This window comes from Lates calcarifer, linkage group LG7_1, assembly GCF_001640805.2.
Source record: "Lates calcarifer isolate ASB-BC8 linkage group LG7_1, TLL_Latcal_v3, whole genome shotgun sequence".
NCBI lineage: Eukaryota > Metazoa > Chordata > Actinopteri > Centropomidae > Lates > Lates calcarifer.
This window is the reverse complement of record NC_066839.1, coordinates 833778-846569: the sequence shown is the minus strand read 5'-3', so window position 1 is coordinate 846569 and position 12792 is coordinate 833778. Positions and strand designations below refer to the sequence as shown.

At 45.1% G+C, this 12792-nt stretch overlaps 1 protein-coding gene across 4 annotated transcripts in view; it reads left to right on the top strand.

The window, feature by feature from the left end:
• Nucleotides 1-11695, top strand: part of LOC108882226 (rho guanine nucleotide exchange factor TIAM2) — a 42042-nt gene extending 30347 nt beyond the window's left edge. For 3 of the 4 annotated variants that reach the window (XM_018674593.2, XM_051071603.1, XM_018674596.2), the window contains exons 9-24: nt 2642-2707; nt 2865-2943; nt 3040-3129; nt 3222-3452; nt 3531-3637; nt 5320-5508; nt 5601-5669; nt 5760-5885; nt 6002-6110; nt 6192-6371; nt 6502-6620; nt 6963-7071; nt 7179-7237; nt 7628-7718; nt 7858-7945; nt 8486-11695. In XM_018674593.2, the coding sequence (XP_018530109.1) occupies nt 2642-2707; nt 2865-2943; nt 3040-3129; nt 3222-3452; nt 3531-3637; nt 5320-5508; nt 5601-5669; nt 5760-5885; nt 6002-6110; nt 6192-6371; nt 6502-6620; nt 6963-7071; nt 7179-7237; nt 7628-7718; nt 7858-7945; nt 8486-9035 (2262 nt within the window). In that variant the 3' untranslated portion in view covers nt 9036-11695. The remainder of the gene's footprint in view (nt 1-2641; nt 2708-2864; nt 2944-3039; nt 3130-3221; nt 3453-3530; nt 3638-5319; nt 5509-5600; nt 5670-5759; nt 5886-6001; nt 6111-6191; nt 6372-6501; nt 6621-6962; nt 7072-7178; nt 7238-7627; nt 7719-7857; nt 7946-8485) is intronic. The other variant, XM_018674599.2, reaches the window with a different exon arrangement.
• Nucleotides 11696-12792: the final 1097 nt, after the last annotated feature.

Sequence of the window (12792 nt, the reverse complement as noted above, 5' to 3'; positions counted from 1 at the left end):
GTTTTGACAGAGGGACGCTGCACTAACACGACGACACGTGCTCTGTGTTGACATTCACAGTCTCTCACAGTGTAAATACAGTTTAATAGAGAGGCTGGAGGCAGAGCTGCAGGAGAGTGAAACCTGCTGCCCTCAGAGAAGGCACTTAACCTCCACTTTCTCTTTATCCTCCTCTGCACCCTGTGGCCAAACGTATGTGGACGCCTTGGTTTGACTCGGCTGTCTCATTCTCATGAACGACATATCTCAGTAATGCTTTGAGGGAATTTCTTCATATTTGGCACAAACATTCACTTGGACTCGTGGACGAACTCATTAGAGTTTGGTGGTCATCAACACAATCAAACAGTGGTATTCCAGCAGCTCTGGGTTAGGGTTAAGTCTGCTCTGTTAAATCCCTGTTTTTGTCAATGGAGTCTGGTAATGATATATAGAGATGTTTCAGGTTAAACTAAAAGGATCTGACTCTTTGACAAAAAGCTCTGTCTCTGTAGGAATCCTCTCATTATGCTGTCAGACACTGAGAAGAACAGTCTGAGTCTGTCAGTGTTAAAAACACAACATGGGAAATAAGGCCCACTTTAAAAAAAATACTGAATTATCCTTTAATGCTGCCTCCAAACATTCTGCAATCAAATCCCTCTGTGTCCTGCTTCAAAGCATCAAAACCTCAGACTCTGCTGAGGTCTGTGAGCTGGATCCGGTTCAGGGTTTTGTGGATCTGTTCTCAGATCAGCTTAGATGATACAGACTGAGGTTTTCCAGTCAGTCTCGACCCACAGAGACCGTCAGATCTGTCTCATCGCTGCGAGACATGTGGAGTTGATTGTTGCGTCGTCTCTGCAGGAGACGGCCCACACAGTTACCGAACTCAGTCCTGCCTCTGCTCGTTACTGTAAAAAAATGTTCTCACATGTTCCTCCTGGACAAATGTCAGTGTACATTTACAGTTTAGATATTTCAGCCACCATCTTTATGTGACTCACCTCAATCCATCAGTACAACAGCTCATCTGTTTTTAACCACTTGTTTTAAATGGTGATGACCCAACAGTTCATCAGAACACAGTAACGATAATAAGTAAAGAACCTGTGTCTCATAAAAACTAACTTTAAGACTCTGTAACAGTCTTCCTGTTCAATAGATTATAAAGAGGAAGATCATTTCTGTTTAACCAGAAACATCACTATGTCTCACCACCAGACTCCATTAACAAAAACAGGAATTTTACTGAGCAGAACACAGGAGCTGCTGGAATCCCACTGCCTCCATCTGTTAGTGTTTGTGTAAAATCATCGTGTTTGTCGGTGCAGTCTGGTACTGGTATATAGTGATGTTTCAAGTCAAATGCTAAAAGTTATTATTGACCTTTGATTCATTTACATGTGTGACGTCAGATTTGAATCCTGACTCCTGCAGCTGTGTGTTTACGACCTGTTGTAGTGTCGACGGCGATGACGATGTGTTTACTGTCAGTCGGTGGTCCTCAGACTCCAGACTGACTGCATCTCCTCTGGTTTCTGCTCCCACTTCACAAACCTGTAATTTCAGCACAGTTCAGCCCCATGTTTTTTCCCATGAGTCCCTGGGGCTCATTTTGGTTTTGATCCGGAACAGATTTTTTTTTCCTCGACAGATCGTTTTTAATTAAGTTAAAGATAGACTGTGAGGAGTTTATTTTTAGTTCAGTCCTGAGTCATGACTTCACCGACTCCCCGCCGCCGTCTGCAGCTCTGACATCTGTCTCTACATTCTCTTTATTTTACTCTAATCTGGGCTGCTGCAAACAATCCCAGAATGCATCAGAGTAGAAACAGGAAGTGGTAAAGGTGCCACCTGTCGCTCTGTAACTCGCTGAAGAGGAGAACAAAGAGGAGAGTTTGTTTAGACAGACAGCTGTTTCAGCGCAGCCTGCTGATCTGGAGGGGTGAGGAGGGGGGAGGAGGAGGAGGAGGAGGAGGAGGGAGTGTTTGAGGATTAAAAGGTCCGAGAGCCTTTTATTCTCCCAGAATTCCTTTGTCCCTGAGTGTTAATCCTCCTATAGAAGCAGAAAATGACTCCCTCCTCCACACCTCCTCTCCTCCCGCTGTCTCATGACCTTCTGCTCCTCCTCTCCTCTTTTAACTTCCTTCCTTCCTTCCTTGTCTTCCTGTAGCTGTGACGCCTCCTCCTCCGTCTCTTCTGTGTCCTGCTGCTTCATCTGTAACTTTCATTTACATCTTTTCCTTCTTTTTCTCCTCCTCCTCCTCCTCTCTTTGTCTCCCTCTCCTCCCCTCTCCTCACCCTTCAGTGAATAACCAACCAGTGTTTTTCACAGATGATGTGGAGACAGTGATAAATCGTCTCTGTTCTTGTTTCTTGAAAACTTGTCCTTGTTGGTGCATTTAGGTGCTCGTGAGAAAGTTAGATTTTTAAGACCACTCATATTTTCTTCACTTAATTGATCATTTTTGTGTTTTAACACCTCAGTAATTTGAGCTCAGTTTTTCACGTCCTGTTATTTGTCCAAAAAAAAAGAAAACTACGAATAAAAGTAGTTTGTCAAATGTTTTTCATATTTCTCTTTAAAATGTCTCTTTGGATGCAACTTTTCAGATAAATGAAGTTTAATGAAAACATGAAAATCTGTTTCCTCCTGCAGAGACTGGACTGTGTGTCCAAACAGAGGGAGGCGGCACCCCCTGCAGGACGTCCTGCTGCTGTACAGGTGCGTTCACTGACTCATTTACTTGCATGTTGTTCTTTGTCCATCAGCTCAGTCAAACAGAAAATGAAAAGAATCTTTCGACAGTTTATGGATGTTGTTAAATGGAATAAATCCCTCGGTGATGAAGACGACTCCTCTTCCTCTCTCTGTCCTCCAGGTGTGTGATGAGCAGCAGGTCTCGGTCCTCGGCGTTTTCTCTCTGAACATCTTTCGACCTCACGCAGCATCAGACTTTGGTGAGACATAAAAACTCTGAACTGATCTTCAGTTCAATCTGAACCTGCTTGAAGTAGATCTGTGTCACTGACCTGTTTCCTCGTGTGTCCCTGCAGGTTTCGCGGTGACGGGTCACGTGGACGGAGGCGGGAAAAGTCACGTCTACGTCAGCGAGGTCGACCCGCTGGGACTGTCAGCCAGAGAAGGTCCAACACCTGAAGCTAACGTCTCTGTGTGTGTTTAAAAAGTCCAGGAATTTAAACCGCTCTGTGACCTCTGTGTGTTCGGTTCCCATCAGGCCTCAGGACTGGAGACGAGGTCCTGGCTGTGAACGGGGCCGCCCTGTCCGGACTGGACCTGGACCTGATGCAGAGTCTCTTCAGCCACCAGAGGCTGCAGCTGCTGCTGAAGAGAGACGAGTCACCTGACCCCGAGGAGGAGCCTGCCGCCGCCGTCTGGCCCGAACCCGGGGAACCCGCAGACCCCTGTCAGCCCCCAGGCCTCCCGAACCTCCAGACCTGGACCACAGGTACAACAAATACAGAACCTGTCTTTAAATTCAGGTTAGAGGTCAGAGGTTCTCACTGTCGTCTTGTTGGTTTCACAGATTATCCGTCTCCAGGTGAAACTCCAGACGTCGTCCCTCCTCCTGTGTTTGACGACGTGTCGCTGAGGTCGCTGAGGTCGTCTGAGGACGGCGTGTCGACGGGACAGGTGAGGTTCAGTGTTTACAGCAGAACAATGTCACTGTGGTTTATTGTTTATTTCCTGAGGTCAGTTCACTTCCTCTTCTCAATCATGTTTTCATACGTGTCAGGTTCATAAAAAACCAGAATCTCATCCTCTCAGTGGATCTTTACTTCACTGGTCTCAAACCTAAACCTGTCTCCACCTGGTTCCTCCTGAACCTCCTCAGACCCACCTGCAGAAATCCTCTCCCACAATCCTCTTGTTCTTCCTGGAGCTCAGACACCATCTGGGTCACATGACTGATAATCCAGGCTTACACCTTCAGGGAGTGTGTGTGGAGTTTGTTTGTGAAGTCGGAGCCGAGGGGATTAATGGCGTCCGCCCGTTGAACCAGAGAGGACTCGTAGATGTTGTTCCCGACCGGCTCCTCCTCCTCCTCCTCTGGGGGCGGCTCCAGGAGGCGACCTCTGACCCCGGCCGAGGCGTCCCCATCGTCCTGCTCCCTCGCCATGGGGGCTCTGTGCTGGGTGCTGCCGGCAGAGGAGGACGGGGAGATGCTGCAAGAGGAGGAGGAGGAGGAGGAGGGAGGGGAGGTGTTCCCCGGCGTGGGCCTGGTGGAGCGGATGGCGGGGCTGCTGGACGAGGCGGCGTGCTGCCTGAGCTGCCAGCGGCCGCCCGACGGCCTCGTACTGCTGGTAAACAGACACAGAGAGCAGTGGGGGGGGCGTCGAGTTTCAGGTTCAGTCCTCAGAGACGAGGTGAACTCCTGGACGTTAAAGTGAAACGTCCTGGTCTCTCATTAAAAGCCGGGCGCCTGCAGGGCAGACGCAGCAGAGTGGTGAATTTATCAGACTGTCAGAGGTTTATTAGAGTCTGACAGCTCAGATTATGATGATGAATGAGGCGACTGCTCCAGTTTAAACCTCGTCCTCGTTCAGGGTCGAACTCAGACCAGGGAAATGTTTCCGTTCATTGTCCAGACACAGGAGGAAGTAACAGTAAAAGCTTCTGTACGTGTTGGTCTCTTGTGTCGTTCAGATTCAGGTGTCGTGTTTGTTTTCACAGCTTCAATCAGGATGATTTCTCCTCAGTAACAATCAATTAAAACTCATTTTAAAGCAAAAATGACAAAAACTCTCAGATTCAAGCTTCTTAAATGTGAATCTTTGGGTTTTTTTATCCTTGGTCGACTAAAACAATCAGACCAAGTCTGTGAGTTTGGGATTTCAGGAAGTTCACAGTTTTTATGAGTTTTTGTTGATGAATAATCTTCAGTCATTAAGTTTCAGTCATGAATTACATGTATTTGTTACATTTGGAGTCTAAGAATGGATTTATAAAATTAAGACTGAGTTTGACAACATTATAATGATCAGTGTCATGAATCTGATGTGATGTTTGGACATGGTCACAGGTTTGTTGTTCAGTTGTGTGAGTCTGCTCTGTTTCTGTTGTCGTACCTTTTCCTCTCAGTAGATCTGGTGATCAGAGAGGAGGCGTCGGCTCTGTTCAGTGTTTAACCTCCTGCTCAGTGTTAATCTCTCTCTGATCCCTCGTCTCTGTCGGCCAACTCTCACCTCCCAAAATCCTCCACACACTCTGAGCCCAGTTCCTCTTTAAGTCAGAGCAGTGATCAAGAGTTTGAGAATGTGTTCAGTCCCACTGTTCAGGTCATAGAAACATTAACCCCTCTCCTCCCTCCTCAGAACATGGAGCAGGTGTACACTCTGTACCAGACCTTCCCAGAAGGCCGAGCAGCGGACGTCGACATTCCCAAGAACCCCTACGGCAGAGAGGTCGGCCTGCAGCCGGCAAGCCCCGCCCACCTGAGCGTGTGTCAGCGTCTGCGTAAAGTCATCCAGGAACTGGTTGACACCGAGAAATCCTACGTCAAGGTCAGGACCCTCCAGACCCCCCAGATCCAGATCTGATCCAGATCCAGATTATTGTGTTTTATTTATCTATTGTTTTCTGTGTCGTCTGTCAGGACCTGGTCTGTCTGTTCGACCTCTACCTGACTCCGCTGCAGAAAGAGACTTTCCTCAGTAAAGAAGAGGTTTGTACAGAAACTCTTTACCCTCAGCCAATCAGACGTCAGGTGGTCGGTGTCTCTGACTCTCTCTCTCTCACTCTCTCTCTCTCTCAGATGGAGGCGTTGTTCGGCAGTTTGCCTGAGATGTTGGACTTCCAGAGAGTTTTCCTTCAGACTCTGGAGGAGAGAATCGCCTCCTGTCCAAACTTCAGCGACCTGGAAACACCTGAACAGTTCAAGGTGTCGATTCATCGCTTTCTGCTGCTCAACTGGTTTCAAGGATTTAATCAGATGTTATTTCTTTTTTTCCCATTTAATTCTTCATTTTATTTTCCTTTTTTCTTCTTCTCTTTCAGAAACTCCTCTTCTCTCTTGGAGGATCTTTTCTTTATTACGCCGACCACTTCAAACTCTACAGCGGCTTCTGTGCCAATCACATCAAAGTCCAGAAGGTTCTGGAGCGAGGTGAGTAAAGATCTCGTCCACATTCAGGAGGTGTTTCCTGGTTCCTTTGTGATTTTTTAACCTTTGAATCTGTTGTCGCAGCAAAAACAGACAGAGCCTTTAAACAGTTCCTGGAGGCGAGGAATCCAACCAATCAGCACTCGTCTTCTCTGGAGTCGTACCTGATCAAACCTGTCCAGAGAGTCCTGAAGTATCCGCTGCTGCTCAGAGAACTGGTGTCTCTGACCAACCCCGAGAGCCCCGAACACACACACCTGACAGGTACAACACACACCTTTACAAGTAGTCGTACCTGTTGAGGGCACCATCAGGGCTTCACACTGTTGGACAGTTGTTGATTTGTAGACATAGTTCTTCTCACCTTCGGTCGCGTCCCCTGTCGTCCAATCAGAGGCTCTGAGAGCGATGGAGAAGGTGGCGAGTCACATCAACGAGATGCAGAAGATCTACGAGGATTACGGCTGCGTGTTCGACCAGTTAGCTGCAGAGCAGAGCGGACCTGAGCGACAGGTGAGAATCACACCGTCATACCTGAACCTGTCAGTCGTTCAGAGTTTTATCTGAAAGCTCTGCTCAGCTGTTTTAGTGGGACTTACTCACTTCCTGTTCTGGTAACGCTTCAGTTTTCATCTGCTCAGAAATGACTGAATAATCAGATCTGATTGGTGGCTTATGACCTTGTCCAGGTACAAGAGGCACATTTATAACGACCAAGTTTGTTGTCAGAAACCTTTGACTCTGAAGCTGCAAACACAAAGGGTTGATGGCTGATCAATGATTAATCAATAAAGTCTACTTTTCCAGCACTAAATGAAATGAATGATTATTCTTTCCTGTGTCTCTGACTCTCAGGTGACTGATATCTCCATGGGAGAGTTTCTGGCTCATTCGTCGGTGGTTTGGTTGAACCCTCTGCCCAGTCTGGGACGTCTGAGGAAAGAACCAGAGCTCACACTGTTTGGTGAGAACAGACACACAACAACACAACAGTTTGTTGTTCCTCAGTGTGAGTGTTGTGAAGTGGGTGAACGTGCAGTAACAGTGTGTTTGATCCTGTCGTGTCCTCAGTGTTTAAACGAGCTGTCATCCTGGTTTATCGTGAGAACAGCAAACTGAAGAAGAGGATGGTGAGTGTCCTGGTTTTCATGCTTTAGTCCTTTAACTCTGAACCACGTGTCCTTTATGTTTATCAGGAGTTTTTTTGCATTCTAAGTGTTTATTGTGTTCTGTTGCATAAACTGAGGATAAATAAAGGTTCTTTTTGATTGATCTGATCTGAGACCTGACACAGAAATAATCCTCATATTCAACTTTATGTTTTATGTTGATGTCATGTAATTACGGTTTGGTGCATTCAAAGACACTCAGATATTCGACTGTCTTGCTGCTAAAAGAGTGAAGAAATGAAAACATGTAAAACCACCTGACAAATGAAATCCTGCACTTTATTGACTTCATTTAGAGAAATAATCAGCTCGAACTCTGTGATGTTCAGATTTGACTCTGTGTGTTTTCAGACCAGCTCTCGCTCAGCTGATCTGGACCCCTTCAGGTTCCGCTGGTTAATCCCAGTGTCAGCGGTCCAGGTCAGACCGGCCAACATCACAGGTCAGTGACCAATCACAGGGGGTTTCATCATCAGTGTTGTAAAGGTGTCGTGTGCAGGCGTCGTCCCGCAGGTGGCGCCATGCTGCAGCTTCTCTCTGATCCTCTGAACCTGACCTGACAGACTGTGGTGTGTTTACAGGCTCAGAGAACCCGTGTGTGTGGGAGCTGGTTCACAGCAGGTCAGAGGTGGAGGGACGACCGGAGACGGTGTTTCAGCTCTGCAGCAGGTAAAAAAAAAAACATCCAGATTCAGATCAGATCAGGTTTAAGACTCAGTTTCAGGATTCGTTTAAAAGGAGAATCAACTGAATCAATTAGTCAGTCAACAAAAAAATAATCAGCAGCATATTGATAATTGATTCTTCACCATGAAAGAAAAGTGAAACATCAACAGGTTCCAGATTCTCAAACAGCTCGACCTCCTGCTCCTGTCTGTTTAATGTGAGTAACTGAATCTTTGGGGTTTTGATTCAGACGTCACCTCAGATCCTGGTGTTTCACCACATTTTACAGATGAAACCTTTAATCAATTAATCAAGAAAAGGAAGGAAAAGGAAAAATACTGAAACTTTCTGGTTCCTTCTGTGAGCATTTTCTACTTTCTTCTGTTTTCTCACTGAATCTCTTTGGGTTTTGGTCTTTTGGTTCAGACAGTCGTCTCCTGCAGCTCTGTGAAACTGTGACGGACATTTTCTCTGTTTCCTGATGTTTTACAGTTTGAACAGTTGACGTCTTTCAGCTCTAACCTCTGTGTTGTTTTGTTTCAGCGGTCTGGAGACGAAGGCCAGCGTCCTGCGAGCTCTGCGCTCCCTCCTCAGAGAGCGAGCGCCCGTCGGCTCCCTGAGGAGGAGCCGGCTGTCGACGACGGAGAGGAGCGGCTCCTGGAGGAGGAGGCAGCAGAGGAGTCGAGCCGACGCCCACAGGACCAATCACCACCAGCCGGAGGAGAGCTGCAGACCTGACGGCAGGTCGGTCCTGGGAGACACCTGCTCTGAGCCTCTGCTGCCCAGCCACACCGCCTCTGACTCCTCAGGGAAGAGGACCAGACTCTGCTCTCTGACCAGCGAGCTGGAGGCTCAGCTGCAGAGACTCAACTTCACCGAGGAGGAGGAGGCCGAGCGAGGGGCGACGCCTACGAGCAACGACAAGAGACACAGCTCCAGTCTGAGGCGAAGCCCCAGAGGAGAAGCTGTGGAGCTGAGCAGTCTGCTGGAGAGAGACTTCAGTGTTCAGAGCATGACCTCCATGATCAACGAAGACTGTTTCTACGACTCCATGTTGGTCCAGACGGCGGCTGTTCCCACTCTGCAGGGCTGAAGACTGACACCTACCAAACTACTTCAACCAGGATCACGTAGTTCAGATGAGATCTGAACAGTGTCTTTGATACCTGAAGGTTCTCACACTTTCACAGGTGATCAGATGTTGACCAATCACACTGAGGGATTCAGAGCTGAACACTGAAACACTGTCACTGCTGGAGAGTCGTTGTGGACAAACTTCTCTTTCTTTGACCTCCTGAAGTCCTGAAGAAAACCTCTGGGAACTTTGAGAATCCTGAAGCCACCGTCTGATTGGCTGTGACCTCACCTGCTTCTGGAAACACACCTGTGTTTGCAAACAAACATGTTCTCATTCTACTTTAATTCCAACTTCAACAGTTACAACAAACGGATTGAGAAACTGAAACAGAGGTTTTCAGTTGAACATCAAAAACCACCACCATGTAAAGACACAAAACACAACAACAACAACAACAACAACAGGTTTTTAGAGGAAAAACTTGGGATTTTGGGAATTGAATAATTTGATATCACAGGAAAAACGTGTCATTTTAAAAGAAGAGTTTTGATATTACAGGATGTTTATTGTAATATTTCAGAGCAGAGTCTCTGTGATAAGATAAACTCCTGCACAGGACTGAAGTGTCACATGAGTAGAAAATACTAAAATAAGTTTTTTCTCATTAAAATCATCATCATGACTCCATCGTATACAACAAACTAAACTTCCTTCAGCCGTCGTGTTTCATCTACAAAGCAAAGCTATGAAGATCAAACTCAGACCTGAAGGAACCGACTGAATCTTCTTTCATCTCAGAGACAAACCACAAACCTCCACAACATTTTCAGGAACAACAGGAAGACGGCAGCAGATTTAATGAGATTTACTGATGAGAGAATTTCACTCTCTGGATTTACAGGTTTTTAAAGGACCAAAGTCTCAGTCGTCATCTTCAGTGACCTCCGAAACATCTGGAGCTCAGTTTGTTTTAACACTACAGATCCTGGAGTTTAAATCCTGGCAGCTCTGTCTTTGATGGATCTCCAAAAACATTTTGATATTTCTTGTACGTTCCTGAAGGCGTCGTTGTCGTGTTGAAGAAGCTGAAACCAGACGTTGTTTTCACCCTCAGCTGCCTGAACTCGTCTTTTCTGTTTCTGTTGTAAATGTTTTTCTCTGTACAGTTTTTCAGTCGTAGTTTTCTGTCTAACAGATATTTTCTTTGTTCTCGACAAAAGCAGTTTGCAGTGAACATCTGGAGCTGCTGGATTTGGATCAAAGCCTTTGTAAATCTGCCAGGTTGAATTATTGTATTTATATATTTGGATTGTTTTGTGTATTTCAGTTTTGTGACTGAGGAGCTGTAGAGACAGTGTTTTCATTTCAAATGAACTGTTCATGTTTTTTTTGTTGTTTTTTTTTTTTTGAGCTGTTAAAGTATTTGGTAATTTATTTTCTTAAATATTTGTGTACATCTTTTTAACGCTGTTCAAGTCCAATAAATGAAAAAAAAAATAATTTAAGATTTACTGATCTGAACTTTAACTTTTCTGTTTTTGTCTTGATCTGTCAGTCAGGTAGAGTCAGATGATAGTTAGCCTAGCTTAGCATAAAGACTGGTGGCTGAGGGAAACAGCTAGCCTGGATAAAGGTGTGTTCTGAAAGCAAAGTGAATTTAAACACCGGGCAGTTTGTGTAGTTGTTTGTTGATTTACCCAGAGCAGGCGATAACACAAACTGTTCAGATGTTAGCTAACAACAGACTCAGAGTGACGTCGGCTTCATTTTCCTCCTGTCCCTCTACTTCTTCCTCACGTCTCAGTGTGTTTATCAGTAAACTGAGGCTACGTCTGCACTAACGTGTGGATGGATGGAGTTTTAGGGACTCGAAAACTGTTTTGTTCTTTTTGAACGCAGACACTGTTTTCTCTCAGTTTCTCATGTTCTGTTCTTCTACAGGTTAGACTGAGTCTACAGGTCAGACTGAGTCTACAGGTCAGACTGAGTCTACAGTTGCTGCAGCAGGTTTAATGTTTGTAGTCTGAGCTGAGCAGAGACTCAGTGAAGGAGTTGGTTTTTTTCTTTCCTGACAGATTTACTGCGATTGTTTGACGATGTTTTTATTTACGTCCGTCTGACTTCACTTCAGAGTCTCAGGAGGTTTTAAATCTTCTGTTCTGGACACTGAGGAAATGAACTGTTTAAAAATGAAGAGTGTGATGTTGAGTCACTGCAGCTCCTGTTGCCACAGTTACAGCTGTTTATAGAAGAGAGAGAAAATCCTTCAACACAACAGCCGAGTCTGCGTCTCTATTTACTGATGGAAAACAGGAAACACGCTGAGAATTCATTCTGACGAATGAAGCTTGTTTTTAAAGACTTTAACTTCACACAGGACTCTGTTTAACTCCTGTCTGATGAGCATTTAATCCGAAGTTGGAAGGAAAACTAGAAGAGACGATTCGTCTTCTAATGATTAGAGCGTCATGTTTTCAGGTCGTTCGTCCTGTTCTTCTGATTGAGATATCTCTTTAACACCTTGAGGGAATTTCTTGAAATTCAGTTCAAATGTTCACTTGGATTAAAGGACGAACTCATTCGATTTTGGTGGCCAAAGGTCAAAGTTCAGATCTGATAATTATCATGCACCTAACGACATGTAGAATAAAGCAGAACGTGCTCCTCCAGATGTGTCAGGATTCACTTTATCTACAACAGATTCATTAAAACTGAAGCAGGAAAACTTGAGTCCAGACACGTTGTTGTCTGAGGCCCAGGTTTGACCCACGGGCCGCTGTTTGCCCACCACTCTCCTGTACAGTCAGTGTGTTGTGTTTGAGCTGCAGGAATGTGCTGAACCAGATTTCATTTGAACACACACACACACACCTGGGAGGGACACAAACACACTGACCTCTGACCCTCAGAGTGTGTGTGTGTGTGTGTGTGTGTGTGTGTGTGTGTGTAAGTGTGTAAGTGTGTGTGTGTGTGTGTGTGTGTGTGTGTGTGTCCTCAGCAGCTGTATGAGGATCGACACATCGTCTGTCTGCAGGTTAGTTTTTACTTTCTGATTTTATTCTCATCTCTTTTTTTTTCTTCATGTCCTTAAAGAATGTAAAACATGATTCACCTGTGTGTGTGTGTGTGTGTGTGTTCACTGTCAGCTGCTGGTTTGTGTTATCATGTTAATTTATCACCTTTACGACACAACAACACATCAAACTGTGAAATAATCCCACACACACACACAATTGATTTTTCTCTTAAAACCCTTTTCAAACTCCTGTTCGTTCTCTTTGTTCTTTTTTCTTTCCTCGTTGATCATTTATTTTTAAACATTTTAAAATGTCTTTTTTATCACTTTTTATTCAAACTTTTTTCCTCCATGTTGCTGTAGAATTCCTGTTTTAATCGTTTTCTTTGTCTTGTAAAGCAAAATGATTTTTATTAATCTTATAATTAACGTCCAGATTAAATCTCATACAACTGAACAGATGACATAAAGTAAATAAATAAAAATAAATATGACTAAAGACTAAAGACAGACCCACAGCTGAGGTGGTGATATAATCACAGCTCCGTCCTCTGCTGAGAAAATAACACTGAAATCTACAGAATAGACCTCAGTGTGTGTGTGTGTGTGTTCAGTGTAGATAAAGCAGTTCATTTATATTCCTGTCGCTCTGCTGATTGATGGCTAATGGAGCCTCGGGGGGTGAGGAGGGGGGAGGAGGGGGGTTGTTTCTGCCAGATGGTTTGATTCAGCTCCAAACTATTATCTGAGAGACTG